The sequence below is a fragment of the Carcharodon carcharias genome, chromosome 22 (assembly GCF_017639515.1).
Source record: "Carcharodon carcharias isolate sCarCar2 chromosome 22, sCarCar2.pri, whole genome shotgun sequence".
NCBI lineage: Eukaryota > Metazoa > Chordata > Chondrichthyes > Lamniformes > Lamnidae > Carcharodon > Carcharodon carcharias.
The window spans coordinates 45,800,386-45,821,136 of NC_054488.1; the positions used below are offsets into that span (position 1 = coordinate 45,800,386).

Genomic DNA, 20,751 nt, shown 5'->3' on the forward strand with positions numbered 1-20,751 from the left:
AATCAGTGATTCTACAAAACATGAAGGTTTGCGATTCTTAGCTTGGCTGTCATTCAAGTAAGATTTTTTTTGATGCTCATCTGTTTGCTACTAAGTACCTATGTTTGCAATCAACTGCTGCTCCTGCCAAAAGAAAACATTTTTTTTACATAAGCAAATGTGTTGTTCTATTGAGTTAATTAATGATTAAAATTGTAACTTAAGTAGTAAACAACATAGTTTACCAATGTGTTGTCTTGTAAGTGGCAGACTTTGTGCTCACACCTGTGGTTTGTCAGTTTGCCATTTCCTGAGGGGAAAACAAAGGGAAGGTTCCTTGCCCAGGTTAATTCTTCTTATATGGTGCCAGCTCTGGAGAGATAGTGACAGGATGCCGAGAAGATGGCCACTTACTGACTCTCTCAACTGAAGAATGTGGATGGTCCCGAGAAATGTCTAAAACCTTCTTTAGAAAGTTGTATATTAAAAACTGAAGCTCAGAGTGGAGATTTGTTTGTGTCAATCAGACAAGATATACATAACATTATTATATTCATCAGTTGTTAGGAGTTGATGCAGTTGAATGAAATGGAAAATTAGTTCAGCCCTGTCACATCAGTTTGTGATATGAATTCTGATTTCAAAGTGCTAGTATTCATTCACCTTAGGTACACAAATATCTGCCTGATGGCATATACTGGGATTGCTTTGGTTTTTTTTAATTCTATTTCTAAATTGCACTTTGTAATGCATTCTCATTACTGTTCATGACATGTTGATGTCTACTGAAAGCTAAATATTCCTGGGGCTGAGACAAGGTAGACCAGATACAATGCAGCATTCTCCACAAAGAATTAATATCACTTAACCCCAACTAAGTGGTTTTGGTTTACCCTGGTCTGTGTTCTTGTAGCTCCTTGGAGCTAGACTGCAAGATTATTTTGGGATAGTGTAGAGCACTGTTGTGCAACATTTAAAACAAAGATCACCTTCAATAAGAATCTCAATAAGCAGAACTGTCCACAGTGCCAAATTCCATTTGCCTTCCTAATCACTTGCTGTACCTGCACACTAACTTTATATGATTCATTTACCAGGACACCTAGATCCCTCTGTACCAGTGAGTTTCGCAATCCTTCTCCACTTAAATAGTATACTGCTTTTCTATTCTTCCTGCCAAAGTAAACAAGTCACATTTACTCACATTATACTCCATCCACCAAAATTTTGCCCACTCACTTAACCTGTCTGTATCCCTTTGCAGACTCTCTACCTCCACTTGACAACTTTCTTTCCTACCTATCTTGGTGTCATCAGCAAATTTAACTGTTCATATCTAATAGGTTCTATTGATGGATATTAAATACCTAGTAGTTTAAGGTAATAAAGTTAACAGGTGTTGGATAGTGATAGTTAGTTTGTGTATATAAATAAGAGTCAGCCAGCACTGAGGGGGATTGTGTTAGAGTGGTGAAGTAAGCTCTGCAATAAACAGTCTCTACCAAAAGCATCCTAGATTCAGCGTCTTCGTCACAACCAGGCTTGTGAGTTTCTCTGACATTGGTAGCAGAGAATGGTTGCCTGAAAGTGAAGATTGGAGACTGAGATTTACTTCCAGACGGAAGATTAAAATTGGAATTAATTTTCTTTGAGAGAAGACTGTAATTAGAGACTCTTTAAAGAAAGATGACTGAAATCAGGTATAAGGCGGCAGGAAATGATTTTCCAACACTGTTTGGTGACAAGTAATCTTATGAACAATGGAAAAATGAAGTCAAGGCATGGACATGGGCTATGTCTCTGAAAGCAAGGAATATCTCTAGCATAAGAGCAAAAAAACTGCAGATGGTGGAAATCTAAAACAAAAATAAAAATACCTGGAAAAACTCAGCAGGTCTGACAGTATCTGCGGAGAGGAACACAGTTAACGTCTTGAGTCTGTATGACTCTTCAACAGAACAGTTCTGCTGAAGAGTCATACAGACTCGAAACGTTAACTGTGTTCCTCTCCGCAGATGCTGTCAGACCTGCTGAGTTTTTCCAGGTATTTTTATTTTTGTTTTGAACATTTCTAGCATTTTCGCTTCCTATTAGGAGCAAGGTCCACTGCAAAGTGTTCTCTGAACTAAACACTCAGGAACTGAACATGATGAAGGTTTGGACACCCTCTTAAAACTCATGGATAAAATTTATATTAAAAATGATTTATTCAATGCCTGTGAGGCTTGGTTGGACTTTTATAAATACAGAAAAATGGATGATTCTTTCAAAGAAGAATACATCATGGAGTTTGACTGACTATATATGAGATTGCAGCAAATCCACTTGGAAATTCCTGAATCAGTCCTTGCCTTTAAATTATTGGACTGTGCTAAGACATCAAACATGGATAGGCTCTTGGTTTTAACTGGGGTTAGATTCAAAGAGAAAGAAATGCTTATGGATCAAATGTTTGAAGCCTTAAAGAAAACTTCTGGGAAAGCATTCAATCCTGGCCGCTTTGATGGTGCAAGTGAGCTCTTCAGCAGTGACACCAAAGATGGAGGATACAGTACTAGCAGCATTTCAAGACCGAATTTCAAATATAGGGGCCAAACATCTGTGTGAAAGAAGGATTACAAACCAAAAATATGAGGACAGTGAGCCTTTTGGGAGCTATAACAGGCGGCAGGAGTTGGGCAACTAAGGAAGGAAAATGAACCCCAGGAATAACTAAGGGTGGTCAACAAGCGCTTCAGATGTGACTCTACATATCATTATGCATTGAATTGCCCAAAATTGAAAAACAGGATTTTTGAGACAACACAAAACATGGAAGGCAGCCAGGATGACACTGACTAATCAGAAGGAATCGTTTTGATCACCAGAAGCTTCAGTCTGGTAATAAGTAACTTAATTGCAGATTTGTTCTATTGCATAGTTCTAGATAGTGGGTGTACTTTCACAGTATGTGTAGTGGACAGGTTAAAATGTTACATAGATTCTTTTAAGTAAGGAAGACTGAAGTAAAGTCAAAGAATATGACAGTTCTACTTGTTTCGGGTTTGGTGATGGTAATATGTTGAAATCACTAAAAAGAATAATAATTCCATGTAAAATGGGAGGGGTGAATCACTTTATCAGCACTGGTATGGTATTGAATGAAATACCGTTACTGTTAAGTAAGCCTTCAATGAAAAAGGCCCAAATAAAGTTGGGCATGGAGCATAATAAAGCAATTGTCTTTGGGAGATCTGTAGCTTTGCATTTACACAGTTGGGGCATTATTATATTCCTTTAAGGCTAATCATCTGTGGACAGAATGTTAGAGGTATTAATGGCACCTGGGGATAGGGATTTAAAAGAAAAAAAGAAAATTATTACCAAATTACATTGACAATTTGAAGATTCTGTTAAAGGATGCAGGAGGACTGGATGAGGAATACACCAGACATTGAGGATATTAGTGAAAAATGTGATATTTATAAATTGTACTGGAGAACGCCATTATGACCAGTAGTAAGTCTTCCATTGGCAAAAGATTTTAATGAAACCATAGCATTGGACCTCAAAAGTATGGGCTAAAGAAAAAAATATTTTTTTTCTACATTTTGTAGATGTAGCAACTAGATTTAGTCTGCCAATGGTAATTTTTAGTAAGGACAAAAAAGTAATTATCGATAAAATAATGGAAAGATAGATAGGACTGTGACTGGGAGCACCAGCTAAATTCTTAACAGACAATGGAGGAGAATTGGCCGGTGATGAACTCAGGAGTATGTGTGAAATTTTGAATATTGTAGCAATGCACACAGCAGCAGCAGGTCCTTTTAGCAATGAGATATGCTGAAAGAAATCAAGCCATGATTGACGAAATGCTCCAAAAAGCTTTAGTTGACCAACTGAACTGTATATTGACAACTGCTCTATCATGCGCAGTACATGCAAAAAAAAAACATGTTCATAATTGTTGGGGGCTACAATCCCTATCAATTAGTTTAAGGCAGGAATCTGAAGATACTTCAATGATGTGGGGTCATCCCCGACTTTGGAGGGGACTACCATTAGTTCAATTTTTGTAGAACATTTGAATGCCATACATGCAGGGAGGAGAGCATTTATTAAGTTGGCGTTTTCAGAAAAAATATCAGGAGTGCTTTGAGGTATCGACTCAGGCCATCAGAGATGAATTTTAAGCCTGGGAACGTTCGGCATTTTAAAAAAGAAGGGCAGAAAGAATGGAGAGGCCTAGGAAAAGTTGTAGGCGCTGATGGCAAAACGATAATCTTGCAACATGATAACCAAACAGTTAGAGTATATACCATGCAGTTTACTGGCATTGATTACGCATGGACAGAACCTGAACAGAGGATGGATACTGAAGATGCACCATGCATTTCGAGCACACGTGCTGGACCTGTATGAACAATTGATTGTGACAGATAACAGGCTAACTGAGAGGCAGACCAAGTGGTAGGGAAAATCAGGATAGGGCCATTTGTCAAAAAGCTCGACTACCGAAAATTGGAACTAGTGTGGCACATGTGCCAGAAGGGGCTAGAGAGTGGAGGGAAGCCACCATAGTAGGAAGGGCAGGGAAGGCCACAGGGAAATACAAAAACTGGCTGAATGTACAAGTCAAGGGGCAGAATATAAGATCCATGGATTGGCAGAAGGAAGAAAAAATGTGGAAAGCCAGGAAACGTAGTGTAAGTTCAGACAGTGGGCCTTCTGGTTATCAAAGCCCAGGGAAAGGATCAGGAACTTGTGAAAGGAACTCTAGTTGCAGGGGGGACAGGAGATCTAGTAGGGGATGAATTTTAACAAGAGCAAGGACCAAAGAACAAGTGAGGAGTGACACAAGAAGTAGGAGACCTTATGATAGAGAAGCTCTAGTGGTTACCAACAAGTTAGATGGTAAATTAATAAAGAAGGCAAAACAAAAAGAACTTGACAGGTGGAGAGAACTTGGTGTTTATATGGAGGTTTACATGTGGTCACAGCCAGACTAACAGCATATGAGTGGAAGTTGGCAGTCTAGGAGATCTTCAACATCCCACGCTATAGGGATGCATGGAATCACTGATAGTAATATCTGAATTTCCAGACTCCAGAAGTTGCTGTCATTTTTGAAGAAGTAATGACAGTGAATGCTGACAGTTTCATCATTATTTCTACCACAAAATCCAGACGAATAACTGTAAATTGTTAATGGTCTCTTAGGCAATGATTTATATTGAGTATACCAAAGGTAATATCATTAATGAAAATCAAACAAGCTAGCAGATAAAGATGAAAATAAAGCTAACATGGCAGCTGTTTCTATTTACCAGTTGTGCCTTTGATTGAGAAGACTTGGTGAGCTACTTCCTGAGATAGTTCTTAGCTTAGGAGGTAGCCATAGAACTACGCACCACAGCCCATTACTCTTACCTCCTTTTTTCTCTTTTCTTTCCCTTTTCAGGTCCTTCTGTCCTGTCTCCTCCTTCTCCTGTTACCTAATTATGCACCATTTCATTTCTCCCCTCTATGGTACTTTGCCCACTACTTGCCCTCCACCCCCAAACATGCACAGCCTAAACCTTCACCATTCCTCCATGTTCCCCTATTTCCCTGCTGCTGCCAGAGGCTTGAGTCCCTCAAATAAACCCACAGCTTACCTCTGAGCTTCTCTTGCCATTCTCCAAAGTGGCCGTCAGAGATGGACTCATAGATGCCTTCTTATGAACAACTCCAACTGTCCTATCCTTCACTCTTGCCAGCTATCCCACCCAGCATACCTGCTGAGGGCTAGTCTTACTAACTTCCTTTCCAGTGCACTTACCCCTCCCATTTCTGATCCCGTGGACTCTGTTAATGGATCAATAATCTGTGCCATTCTCTGCATTTTTTTCCAGAATGGCTGTTCACTTTTGAGCTTCCTTGTCTTCCAGGATTGTTACACCTTCTACCATTTACTTCACCCAAAGGCTTTGCTATGGTGATTTGACCCTTATTGCTAAATTTTGGTCTGTCCCTTCATTTCTCTGGCACCTTCTTCTCTATTGAGCATCCCCCTCTCCACTGCCTCACTCCACTCTTCTCATTTCTCCTTTAAAATTCTTGTTTCCTGCTGATCACCCAAGAACCACTGTGAGTTTCTCACTGAGAAATCATCATTCTATTACTTCTTTAGTCTTTAGACCTAGCATCTTCTCATCCTTGATGATTTCCACCACCAACTTAACACACTTTGCCCTCTCTCCTCTGAGTTCGCTAGCTTCCTGTCCTTCTTTATCGTCTCCTTCCATGTAAATTCTCCTCAGCCAAAAGTGTACAATAGTGCAGGATTATTCTGAGATGTAAAATTAACCCCGGTTGTTCTCCTATCAAATACTCACCTTCTCTGCTCCCTCTGTCCTCGCCTCCAAAAATAAATGTGAGGACCTCATGGACTTCTAAGTCACTAAATTTGAGACCGACCAACTTCTACGACACCACTACTTTCCTCAGCCCCTCCACTAACTTTGTGTCGTCGAGTCGCTTATCTGATATCTGGTCTTAGATGAGTTGTTATTTACTCCAATTAAACATCAATAAGACTAAAGGTATTGCCTTTGGTCTCCACCACAAATTATCTTTCCTCACTATTGTTCACACCCCCATCACCCTATTTGACAGAGCTGAGCTTCTGATCCAATATCATGAAAACACCTATACCCATTCCACAGCTGCTGAAAGCACATCCATGCTTTTTTGCCTCAAGATTCAGCTATTTCAAAGCTTTCCTGGCAGGCCTCCCAATCTCCACCCCGATTAACCTTACATCTCAGAATAATCATCCAAAACTGTGCTGCCCTTATCCTAACCCACACGCACACATGATTTGCCTGCTGACCTACATTGGTTCCTGGTTCACCAAAGGCTTAATTTTACAGTGATTAATTCACATGCTACCACTCTGTGGTGCACCACATTAGAATTCCAATGCACAACACTTAAGCAATATTTAAGGCTTTCACTCAATGTTCTCATTATAGGAGTAGTGCCTCAATGTGACACACCCATTTACAGAGCAGCTCTGAGCATGTTGCTGGAAATAGTTGGTTCGCAGTCTGATTTCCCACCCATAGTGATGCAAAATCACTGGCTTCACATCTGGGATTTCCTGTGAAGCACACCCTCTAAGTCCTGTTCATCTCTGGAATGCCAGATCAAGTAAGAAGCAGCCCTGTTATCCTCTTATATGTCCTGTTGAGCCCAATGCAGTGGACTCTGCTGCAATTATACTGCGTGGGTTCCAATCTGCAAACCACACCAACAACCATGCACATGCAAACTTAGAATTCTACATTGCCCCTTCAAGAGGGGCTGTCAGTGAAAAGACATTTGGGAAATGTTACTTTTATGTGAGGTAAAGGGGCGTAGTGAGAAAAGCCAAAGAAGTCAATCTTCATTTCACCATGGTAAAACAAGACACAAGTGACAAAATTACACATTTCAATTTATGGCACTGCATCATATATTTGTAAACTGAGACAAGTCTGTCTTTTTTTCCCAAGCAGTCAGGAAATCATCCAGATAACTATGCAAAGGTTTCTAGTCAATCAGTTGTACACTTAATAATAGAATAACGAGCACACTCATTGTCTCCACCGTCTCCTGCTCTTATCATGCACCACCCAGCTCCTGATGTGTAGTAACAATATCCTGGCTCTCATCCAAACTGATGACTAATAAGAAACCACAGCAAAATGGCAAGCAGAATTCATACAGAATTAGTCAGAAACTCCCACACAGAAATCTTTTTCTGTTATTCAGTCATGTTGTTGGCCTTTTATATATGTACATATAATTAGTTGTTGTCACATTACATTGTCACGGTGAGTTAGCATTTTTATAACAGTAGATTGTCATGTCAAGTCATAGCTACCAGGGAAATTGATTGACCAGCAGTGGAGATGGCTCTGGTATTGTACAGTACTGGAAAGGAGCCTGGGATCTGGAAATACATGCAAAGGAATCTCAGTACTTGGAGGATTCTAGAAACACTGCACTTCATAGAACATTCTATGTAGATCCTGGGATCTGAAGTTACTATGACAGGGGTCTGAATCAGTCATTTTCATAAGTTTTTGGTCATTTTTCATTGGCAGGTTTCTGAATGTCTTCTCCATTTTTGACTGATGTTTCCTACCTTTTCTGTTCAGATCCAATAATGAAAGAGAAATGAGAAAAGTGAGACAATGGGAAATGTTATATATAACACCCAATATCATAAGAGATTCTGTCCCCTTTGTTGATTTCCTTGCACACTGCGATTACCTCCCCACCTGATAAATGAATCACTGCAGACAGATATAGAAGATGAGGGAGAGAATGGGACTGCCATGATTCCTTAAGGATTCCTGTGTACAAGATAAACTCCAAATTATTGAGACACAATGTTTACAGTTTGAGGGGGTGATGTATCCAGCTCAGCAGTTCATCTGATGTGCCACAAAAGCCCTGATCTGGGATTTATTGTGAGGCTGCAACCAATTAACTAAGTTTTTAAAATATACTTAATTGGGGCCTCATGGCCCCACATTTAAACAACGTAGGCTCTGCTGGATACTAATCACCACCGCTCCCTTCCCAAGCCACTGCTACCTACCCACCTTCCTGATCAGCCCCTTTCCTTCTTCACTTACCTGTGGGCCCTAACAATACCAGCCACAGACCTATCCTAACTCATGCTTCGCTGGCACCTATTGATCTCTGTAGCCCACTAACCTGATGGGAAAGAGGCCTGAGGCACAATATTATAATTTTTTTCAGAGGGAAATAGAGGCGGAGTTGTAATGCCACTGGACTAGTAATTCAGAGGCCCATGCAGGCTAATGCTCTGGAGACATGGGTTCAAATCCCACCATGACAGCTGGTGGAATTTAAAGTCAATCAGTAATTCTGGAATATAAAGCTAGCCTCAGTAATGGTGACCATTACAACTATCATTGGTCATAAAAATCCATCTGGTTCACTGAAGCCCTTTAGGGAAGGAAATCTGTCATCCTTACCTGGTCTGGCCTACATGTGACTCCAGACCCACAGCAATGTGGTGTGATTCTTAACTGCCCTCTAAAATGGCCTAGCAAGCCACTCAGTTCAAGGGCAATTAGGGATGGGCAGCAAATGCTGGCCTTGCCAACAATGCCCACATCCCATGAAGGAATTTTTAAAAATCAGACCTTCGGTGCAGGTATTGATCAGCATGCCCAATGAATGTCAAAGCCAAGCTTTCGGAAGATGCTGAAATCTTCAAGTAAAAACTTTAACAAAAGCATTAAAGGACACAAAATACAATGGCTACATTTGATCATGTTATTGTGAAATATGTAACATTTTTAAAGTTTTTGTTTTGTTTAACTCTCTATTTTAGACATTAGAAATTTCAGTGACTAAGGAAAAAAGTTGCAGCTAAAAAATATTCAGAAATTTGTGGGAATCCAGTGGCTAGACTATATATTGTATTTATCAAATTGCAGTTATTATATGTCATACAGTGTCGTACCTTTAATCTTGAAAATAGCAATCACAGCACTACCTCCAACAATAACAGATCATTATGATAAGTTTTAAATGAAAGCCACGCTTCACATGCCAAGTGAAATATATAATTACTGTATATGTATTTGTATGTATATAATCTTTAACTGCCCCTTTCCTAGCCTTGATTCATCATGGATGTAGTGGCCTCAGGTGACAAGGAAATAAAGGACCTAGATGAGGAATCCATATGGGACCTGATTGAAAGCCAGCGCCACATTATCACCAACAAGGTCCGGCCCTGCCACATCACACCCTTTCTGCGTCAGTGCCATGTAATTGGGGAGACAGACGAGGAAGAAATTCTTTTTGCCCCTCACCTTAAACACCGGTGTATGAGAACTGGTGAGTGTACATTTCTGAAAATTGTGCTGCTGTGGCCTTTTTTTTTGGAGATAAATTAGCTTCGCTTGCTTGAAAGCAGAATACTTTCCATTTCATCAAGCACTTTTGGGTTAGATGTAGCATGGTTAGATACATTAATGAGGCACTTTTCATGTCAGCCATCCTTCAGTTTCTCTGAGTGCAACTGGCAATTTAGTGCAAGTTGCAGCCAATTATGTGCTGCTTTGAGACTGCCAAAAATCTCATTCCGCGTGGAGTCTTGCAGCTAACACACAGTCTGAGCTGGATTTAAATGTAGGCCCCAGATGTGAAAGGCCTTTGTTTACCCAGTGCACAATCTGATCCTCTTGTTGCAAGGTTGTAGGAGAAAGTCTCATTTGTAACGTTCTGCTCTTCCAGCCGCGCATCTGGCACTGATGAAACAACGGAGACCTGCTTTTATTCTGTGGCTTTATTGCACGTTCTGCAGAATTTTGGTTGTCAATCCCAGATTTAACATATTTCTGTGATGGGACGGCTGAATGACTGTTTCTCATTCTAGGTTTTATGTTCTAAATTCACAGAATGTTCCATCAGGTATCATCAGAAACCAGTCAGGAATGGAACACCAATTTCCCCTTCCTAAACCACAAACATTGGGATCAATTATAGTGCCTTTACCATTGGCCTTTCTTGAGATCAGCTAACTAATGGGAGAAAAATCATTGATCTACTGGTGGTGGGGGGGGTGCAGTCAAAGCATCTGAAATTATCCAGTTTGATTTTTAGGCTTATTTTTATTATTTTTGAACATTGATCCTTAAGCTAGTCACTAGTGAGACAATTAATTAATTAGCATTAAGACCATTAATGTGTTATTTTTTATCTCCAGGGTATATGCTCGATCTCTTAAGGACTCGGGGAAAGAAAGGAGGTGTTGCCTTTTTGGAGTCTTTAGGGTTTTATAACCCTGAAATTTATACATTAATAACTGGGAAGGAACCTACCAGGGATTGTAGCAGCATACTCGGTAAGGTTCATTTTCAAAGCAAATTTATCATGTTAATTGTTCCCATTGCCCACCCTTTCAATCAGGTCATGCACTAACTGTGAGAGGGTATTATGGTCTTCTCTTAGATTTCCACTGACATTTTTATGAACCAGCATAAGAATTGTTCTGTACGTGATTGTGTGTGTGTGTGTGTGTGTGTGTGTGTGTGTGTGTGTGTGTGTGTGTGTGTGTGCGCCTCTCTCTCCTCTCTTCTCTGACTGTTAGTGTCAGCCAGGCTTAGTTGGTGACACTGTTGACCCTGAGTCACAAAGTTCCTGGTTCAAGTCCCACTCAAGGTCACGAACACAAAAATCAAGGCTGATGCTACAGTGCATTACTGAGGAAACACTGCAATGGCGAATGTGCTGACTTTCAGATGAGATGTTAAACTGAGGCCCCATCTGCCTGCTAAGGTGCATGTAAATGATCCCATGGTACTATTTTGAAGAGCAGGGGAGTTATCCCTCGTGCCCAATATTTATCCCTCAATTAAATCACAAAAGAACAGATTATCTGGTCATTACCATAATTCTTTTTATGGGAGTTTGCCATGTACAAATTAGCTGCTGTGCTTCCTACATTACAACAGTGAGTACTTTGTTAACTATAAAGGCTTTGAGATGTCTGGTGATTGTGAAAAGTGCTATATAAATGCAAGTCACTTTTTTTGTGGGAGTACCATGCATCCGTATGGCATTTTGCAATAATGACTCAGCTGAAATGAGCAATTCTGCTATCTGCTTTTGAATCCAGTGCCATTACCTGGCACTGCAAGGCTTTGCGCTCAATAAGACCATAGTTTTATTCGGCTATTTGTTTTAATCCAAAATCTTAATTATTTGCTTTATTGATAAAGGGCAAACAAATAATCACACAATGTTGTGCGAAAATACAAATGCATTCAGGAGCTGAGTATTATTTCATGCTGTTGTATGCAGATAGATTCTATTCAAGTAAGCAAATGATTTGGGGGGGAAATTCTAACACTCAGTATAGGCGGGTACTATATAATGTCCCGTAACTTCCATGGAATGGCAATCAGAGTTGGATTCCCCCACTCTGCTCCAACTAGTTATCTGGAAATGAAGCTGCTCCTTTCTCACCCAACCTTCTGGCTCAGGCTGGGTGAGAACAGTATAGAGCAGCGGGTTCCAGAGACCCTGTGTCAAGGGCAGGCAAGTCACAGGTGAGGAAGCCACGCCCCCTTTTTTTACAGCAGTACCTGCCATAAAGCAGGTAAGTTTAGAGGTTCGGCATTTTGAGAAGGCATGGAGAAAGTAAGTTTGTAAGTTAAGTGGGTAGAATTGGAGGATGAGAGGTTGGGGGCATGTTCAGGGGGTCAGGTGGCGTGTGATGTCGGGTGGTCAGTGGGGGTTGGTCGGTGGGGAGGGGAGGGCAGTCGGGTGGTCCCATGGGAGATCGGTGGAGTGGAGGGGAGTCCTGTCGGAGGTGGGGGGTTAGTGGGGGGGGAGTGGGGGTTAGTCAGGTGAGCCCTGTGGGGGGAGTGCCAGGGGGGAGGTAGAATGGCCAGTACTATAGTTAAGCAGAGGTTAGAAGTGGTTTTAATTCTTCTAACTTTTTCTGGGTAACTATTACTGTAAGGCAGTCGAAACCATCCGAAGCTTGTGATTTATATTAAACTTTCGGATGGCTCCCGTTGCACGGAGATTGCACAACAAAAGTTTGAACTGCCCAGGCAATTACCATGCAACCCTTACCTGGGGGTCTCCAGGGAGGGTTCCCCAGTGCACCTTTGGGGTACCCCCAGTTATGATGCCCCAGAGCTCGGAAGTTATGGCCATTGAGTTTGCCTCATCCATCTTTATTGAAAAATTCAAAACATGGTTCAGCTGAGAAATCTTGGGGGCGGTATCAGGCTTTACGTTTCAGCAATTAGGCTGAGTGCCTTTTTCTGACTGATAAGCAACTGGTTATGCTCTGTCTGTACTTTGTGGGTAATCCCGTTACAGTGCCTGCACTAGTACGACTGACAGGGCTGCATGCACAAGCTCATACTGCCACCTGCAGGTACCTTGCATTACTCCAGCATTTTAGAAAACATGCTTGCTCATGGAAATATTTCATCAGATTGAATCCCTTCCCACAAAGAATGCACCATTTGCAAACATTTTCCCTGCTGGCTGACAAAACATCTCGAAAAATAGCCTGAAGATGAGGGTGCACTATTGATGGGCCAGCTTAGTAAGTTGTTTATAAAACTGCACCATGAACCCCTCCTACTTCTTTATAATAGTTGTCCATTTTTAGAATGCAAGGGCTCGCTTTGAGATATTTATTTTCTCCCCTTTCCCCTGTTTCCTTTACTGAAGGCATTAACTCTTGCTGAGGTATGATTTCAAGTGACCATTCTCCATTTGTCAGCTTAGACAATGGGTCAGCAGGCTATTTAACTGAGAAAAGCATTATTAATGAGCCAAATTCCACTCTCGCCCAGAATACACACACACACACACACACACATTCACTTTTTATCAGAAGTCACTGAATAGCAATCAGGACTGGGAACTCCCAGCAGAATTTCGCTCCATTGAGACCAATTAAAGCGTTTTTAAAACAAAAATAAAAAATAAAAATACCTGGAAAAACTCAGCAGGTCTGATAGCAACTGCGGAAAAGAACACAGTTAACGTTTCGAGTCCATATGACTCTTCAACAGAACTAAGAGTTGAAGAGTCATACGGACTCGAAACGTTAACTGTGTTCTTCTCCGCAGATGCTGCCAGACCTGCTGAGTGTTTTTATTTTTATTTTTGTTTTGGATTTCCAGCAGCTGCAGTTTTTTGTTTTTATATTAAAGCGTTTTTAATGCTGCCTGGCTAAACTCAGCTAGCTCAACAAACTGGGAATCACATGTAGACCTGGAAAAAGATAATACCAGCCTTCTAATCTTAATTGCCCAGGGATGGAAGAATATAGCCAGGAAAAAGGAGGGGGGAATGGTCTTAATTTTGGGGCTCGTAGAATCTATTCAAAAGATTATATTTTCATAAGAATAACTCTAATCTTGATCATTTCTGGATAACCTCTTCCACTTGTATTTGCAAGTTTAAAAAAGTATATCCTTCCTTTCATTTCTTCACATGACATGAATATACTCCCCTCTTTACTGCTTGGTTTCTTGTAATTAATTGTTCTCAACAAAGCAAATTAATCATCATCTTTTCACAAGTGTGCTTGTATTTACATCACATCTTGACACTTTTTCAAAGTTTTAATTAGGTTACTTAAAAGCACCTAAATTATATTAAAAACAGAAGATGCTGGAAATACTCAGCAGGTTGGGCAACAAGAGTAGAGAGAGAAACAGAAATAAAATTTGAGGTCAAAGACCTTTAATCTGAACTGGGAAGAGTTAGAAATGTAACAGGTTTTAAAGAAGTACCGAGGCTTGGTAAAGGAAAGGTGAGGGATGAACAAAAGGAAAGGTCTGTGATAGGGTGGAAAGGAGATGATTAAGTGGTGCAAGGCAAAAGGAGATGGTGATGGGAAAAGTAAAGAAACAAAAGATGGGTCTAAAGAGGGCATGAATGGCAATAGCAGAATCATTACCAACCACTGCTGCCTGAAAAAATGGGGGCAGCGGTTATGATTTGAAGCTTTTAAACTCGCTGCAAAGTACCTAATCAAAAGATGAGGTGCGATCCCTCAACCTCACGTTGAGCTTAATTGGAGCAGCGTAAGAGGCTGAGAACAGAGCGTCAGAGTGGGAATGGAGCAGAGAATTAAAATGGAAGGCAACCCGAAGCTTAGAGTCTGCTGGTAGATTGAACGGAGGTGTTCCACAAAGCGGCCACCCAACCTGTGTTGGGTCTCCCTAACGTAGAGAAGACAATTTGTAAGTAGCGAATACCATATACCAAACTGAAAGGAGCACAGGTGAATCGCCATTTCACCTGGATAGAGTGTTTCGGGCCCTGGAAGGGAGGGGGTTAAAGGGCAACTGGTGAACCTCCTGTTATTCTATCCAAGGGGGGTTTTGGGGTTGTTACGAACAGGTGATGAGATGTTGAATGGTTTCCCTCTTTTCCTTCTCCTCGTTTGACTGCAGCAGGTATTGTTTTAAAATGGATATACTTCCAGGAATGTTTCTGTTTTCATGACGTGACCATAAAAGACACGATCAGACAGGTTTTATTGAGTTTTTTTAAGAACTCATTTTATTGTACTTAACCCAGTCTAAGTTAGGTTAATAAAACTATTTGAATAATGCAAATGGTATCACATTATTAGTGATAATATTCTATACATCTGTCAATACAGCTGTTTTCCTAGGCGACATATAGGCTAGGCATTAAATGCAGTCTAATAGAAAGAGCAAATTGACTTTCATTTTTAAAATTAGCTGTTTGTCATCATGTCTACATACTTATGAAAACTACATTAACAAGTATTATAAGCAACAGAAAATGAGGCAAAACAGCAGCTGACATAGCAAGTTGTGGACACCATCGCGAAGGATAACAATGAGACGTAAGCTCATTAAGCAAACCTGATTCTTACATGATAATCATTATTTCCCATGCAGCGGTTCAAGAAGGAAGCTCACCACCACCTTCTCAAAGGCAGCTAGGGATGGGTAATAAATGCTGGCCCAGCCAGCGAAGCCCACATCCCGTGAATGAATAAAAGAAAATTGTGTTTCTGAAAACTAAGTATTGTCATAATTTGATTTGAGGCCTGCAAAGATTTTATTTCTTTGCCTTTGTTGTACCTGAGAGGCAGTTCTGTCAGCCCATGCATTCAAATGACTTTCTCACACGCACAGGTCATATGCCACATGCACGTCACATGCATGCATGTCACACGCAGACATGCACACATGCCACACACTTGAAGTTCATACACACACAACTAGATTCAAGTGGGCTTAAGTAATTTAGAGTCCAGTAAAATTAAAGGGGCATACAGAGTTTGAAGTTAGGTGACTCAGCTGGTTTCAGGTTGAACTCGGTTGCCCTACTGCTTTCACTTGGTAGTCCTGCTGCTTTTGGTGCTGAGGCAATTTAAAATAGTAGACAAGCTATTTATCTGTTCCTCAGGAGATAACAGTGCTGGGTTGAATTATTTTAAAATCTCTACATGTGGCACCTGGATAGTCAAAATCAGCAGACAAGGTTCAACTTGCTAGTTGGATGGCGAGAGAGGGGGTGGGCAAGGAACTCTCTCAGGGGTTTGTTCCTTTAGCTTCTCAGATGCTAGTCCTATTATGCAGAGAAAGCAGGCACTTGGATACACAAATTGTTGGCTTGTCACATGACCTTCCCTTTCCAACTGCCGATGACCCGAATTTGGTTGTGCTAGTGTATTCCAGTTACCAGAACAAATTCAACCTGGCCAATTACCACCCATCAGTCTACTCTCAATCATCAGCAAAGTGATGGAAGGAACTGTTGCCAGTGCTATCAAGTGGCACTTACTCTGCAATAACCTGCTCACTGACACTCAGTTTGGGTTCTCTCAGAGCCACTCAGCTCCTGGCCTCATTGCAACTTGGTCCAAGTTTGACTACAGAGCTGCACATAAGAGGTAAGGTGAGAGTGACTGCCATTGGCATCAAGGCTGCATTTGACTGAATATGGCATCAAGGAGTCCTAGCAAAAAGTGGAGTCAATGGGGATAAGGGGAAAAATTTTCACTAATTGGAGTCACACCTAACACAAAGGAAGATGGTTGTGAATGTTGGAGGTCAATTATCACATCACTGCAGGAGTTCCTCAGGGTAGTGTCCTAGGCCCAACCATCTTCAGCTGCTTCATCCATCATAAGGTCAGAAGTGGGGATGTTCGCTGATGATTGCATAATGTTCAGCACCATTTGTGACTCTTCCTCAGATACTGAAGCAGTTGATGCCCATACGCAGCAAGACCTGCACAACTTCTAGGCGTGGGCTGATAAGTGGTAAGCAACATTCATACCACATAAATGCCAGGCAATGACCATTTCCAACAAGAGAAAATCCAAACATCTCCCCTTGACACTCAATGGCATTGCCAACATCTTGAGCATTACCATTAACTGGAAACTGAACTGGACCAGCCATATAAATACAGCAGCTACAAGAGAAGGTCAGAAGCAGTGAATTCAGCAGCAAATAACTCACCTCCTGATTCCCCCAAGCCTGTCCACTATCTATAAGGCACAGGTCAGGAGTGTGATAGTATACTCTCTACTTACCTGAATGAGTGCAGCTCCAACAGCACTCAAGAAGCTTGACACCATCCAGGACAAAGAAGCCCACTTGAGTGGCTGCAACCTTCAACATTCATTCCCTCCACCACTGATGCCCAGGGGCAGCAGTGTGCTTCATCTACAAGATGCAGTGCAGCAACTCACCGAGGCTCCTTCAACAGCACCCTCCAAACCACGACCTCTACCACCTAAAAGGACAAGGGCAGACACATGGGAACACCCACCACCTTCAAGTTCCCCTCCAAGCCACAGACCACCCTGACTTGGAACTATATCACCGTTTCTTCATTACCACCGGGTCAAAATCTTGGAACTCTTTTCTTAGTAGAACTGTGGGTGTACTTACATCACATGGACTGCAGCAGTTCAAGAAGGCGGCTCACCTCCACCTTCTGAAGAGAATTTAGGGATTGGCAATAAATGTTGGCCTAGCCAGTGAAGTCCACATCCCGTGAAAGAATAGAACAAGCCTTGATTAGGTCGTGGCTGGGAATTCCTCTCGTTGCCAGGGTCCCATTGTCCAATGATTATGTCTAATGTTTTGTCTCCACCCAGTTGAGTACCCAGGTGATTGTCTGGATGCTTTGCTAATGGGATAGGAGATGACCCCAATTCATCTCTTTCAAGACCATTCTTCCTGGTGCAGCTTTGCAGACAGCTTGTCTCCATTTCAATAGTTTTGGAATTTAGAAGGTAAAATGATGCAAATGTGTAGCCATCTTTGACTATGGTCCCAAGTCACTGGAATGTGACTTTATTCTTTTTATAAAAATCAAAAATTGGGGGAGGTGGCGGCTAGTCACTGGACTGGTAATCCAGAGACTCAGGGTAATGCTCTTGGGACCTGGGTTCAAATCTCACCACAGCAGATGGTGAAATTTGAATTCAATAAAAAAATCTGAAATTAAAAGTCTGATGATGATCATGAAACCATTGTCGATTGTTGTAAAAACCCATCTGGTTCACTAATGTCCTTTAGGGAAGGAAAGCTGCCATCCTTTTCTGGTCTGGCCTACATGTGACTCCAGACCCACAGCAATTTGGTTGACTCTTAACTGCCCTCTGAACAAGGGCAATTAGGAATGGCTAACAAATGCTGGCCGGCTAGCAATGTCCACATCCCATGAATGAATAAAAAATGAAATTAGGGGTTTCCAGACAGTAAATTCAAAAATCATGTTTTGATATAAAGCATGGTTTCCCAACAGGATTTCCGAGGAGCAGATCAGGGCATCCTAGGGGGAACTGTCCCTTGTAAAGCTTGAAGAGAATGGGATGGAAAGATATGTTCAGTAACATAATATTATGTAGAGTCACTGCATAATCATGATAATACTCCATACATCTATTATTACAGCTGTTTTCCCAGGCTACATATTGGCTAGCCGTTAAATGCAGTCTTGTAGATAGTACAAGTTAGCTTTTATTTTTAAAATTAGTCCTTAGCAAACATGTCTACATATTTATAAGAACTACATTAACAAGTGTTGTAAGCAACACAAACTGAGGCAAAACTGCAGCTGCTGTGGCAAGTTATAAACACCATAGTGAAGGGTAATGATGAAATGTAAGCTCACTAAGAAAACCTGATTCTTAGATGATAATCATATTTCCAGCCGTATTTCTGAAAGCTAAGTATTGTCACCATTTGATCTGAGGTCTGCAAAGATCTTGTTTCTTTGCTTCAGTTGTACCTGGGTGCCAGTTCTGTCAACCCACTCATGCCGTCTATTGGTCATATAGACATTCTGGTCATTGAGCTGCCGTATATGGCGAGATTCACAGGAATACTCCGGTGTAAAGGGCTCGGATGGTAAGCATTTAAGAAGGAACAATAAAATTGACTCCGTTCACATTCTTTTGTTGTAGTTGAGAAAGGAAATTTGGGTTTGATCCAGTTTCTAATGAATGAAGTGATGAAGGTTCAGAAGTGGCTAGGTGAAGAGAAAGGCCACAAACATCGGCTGCATGAGAAAGTTCAAAGCTTGGAAGAGCAAAACCAGCAATTGAAGACTGAGCTCAAGGATTTGAAGGCAACTGAGGCCAATTTGAGCAGGATTAAGGTGGATTGGAATCGTCACCATGATGAAATGATTCGTCTGAAGGAGGAGAACTATCAGATATTAATGCGGTACACAAACACTCTGCAGGAGAAAGAAATGTCTGTGGCACGGAGCAGAGAGTTACATCAACAGGTATTGCTTTATTGTTCACTCATCAGTTTCTAAGACATATAATCCATCTTTGGCTCTGAAAGTTCTAACAGGCAATGTTCAAACTGTGATTCCAGACCTTTGACCTCTGACGGTGGGTGGAAATAATGGGGCAATGGGGATGCTGTCAGTTTGTTTTCTTGATACTGTGGGCCAGTCATGTATAACTTTGGAAGCCAGAGATCAAATCTAGGCTGCCAAACACTTTGAAACACTAACCAACCTGTTTATTTCAGTAATAAACCATATTACCAGCCTTGGACGGAGCATAGAGTTATAGAAGACTACGGCACAGAAAAAGGCCCTTTGGCCCATCAAGTCTGTGCTGGTCAAACAAGTATCTAACTATTATAATCCCATTTTCCAGCACTAGGCCCATAACCTTGTATGCCATGGCATCGCAAGTGCACACCCAAATACTTTTTACATGTTATGAGGGTATCTGTCTCTACCATCCTTTCAGGCAGTGAGTTCCAGATTCCCATCACCCTCTGGGTGAAAAACTTCTTCCTCACATCCCCTCTAAACCTCCTGCCCCTTAACTTAAATCTATGCCCCCCTGGTTATTGATCCCTCCACCAAGGGGAAAAGCTCATTCCTGTCTACACTATCTATGCCCCTCATAATTTTATACACCTCAATCATGTCTCCCCTTAATCTCCTCTGCTCCAGAGAAAATAACCCCAGTCTATCCAATTTCTCCTCATAACTAAAACTCTCCAGCCCAGGCAACATCCTGGTAAACCTCCTCTGCACTCTCTCTAGTGCAATCACATCGTTCCTGTAATGCGGATTCCAGAACTGCACGCAATACTCTAGCTGTGGCCTAACCAGCGTTTTATACAGTTCCAGCAAAACCTCTCTTTTTATATTCTATGCCTCGGCTAATAAAGGCAAGTATCCCATATGCCTTCTTAACCACCTTATCTACCTGTCCTGCTCCCTTAAGGGACCAGTGGACATGCACAAGGTCCCTCTGATCCTTGGTACTTTCCAGGGTCCTACCATTCATCGTGTATTCCTGTGCCTTGTTTGTCTTGCCCAAGTGCATCACATCACACTTATCCAGGTTAAATTCCATTTGCCACTGATCAGCCCATCTGACCAGCCCATCTGACCAGCCCCTCCTGTAATCTAAGGCTATCCTCCTCACTATTTACCACCCCACCAATTTCCGTGTCATCCACAAACTTACTGATCAACCCTCCTACATTCAAGTCTAAATCATTTATATGAACCACAAACAGCAAGGGACCCAACACCAATCCCTGTGGAACCCCACTGAGCACAGGCATCCAGTCACAAAACACCCCTCGACCATCGTCCTCTGCTTCTTGCCACTCAGCCAATTCTGCATCCGATTTGCCAAATTGCCTTGGATCTCATGGGCTCTTACTTTTGTTATCAGTTTCCCATATGGGACCTTAT

At 41.5% G+C, this 20,751-nt stretch overlaps 1 protein-coding gene across 5 annotated transcripts in view; it reads left to right on the forward strand.

The window, feature by feature from the left end:
* card14 (caspase recruitment domain family, member 14) overlaps positions 1–20,751 on the forward strand; it is a 100,573-nt gene that overhangs the window by 35,277 nt on the left and 44,545 nt on the right. For all 5 annotated transcript variants that reach the window (XM_041216898.1, XM_041216896.1, XM_041216897.1 and 2 more), the window contains 3 exons: positions 9,648–9,870; positions 10,742–10,879; positions 18,980–19,305. In XM_041216898.1, the coding sequence (XP_041072832.1) occupies positions 9,660–9,870; positions 10,742–10,879; positions 18,980–19,305 (675 nt within the window). In that variant the 5' untranslated portion in view covers positions 9,648–9,659. The remainder of the gene's footprint in view (positions 1–9,647; positions 9,871–10,741; positions 10,880–18,979; positions 19,306–20,751) is intronic.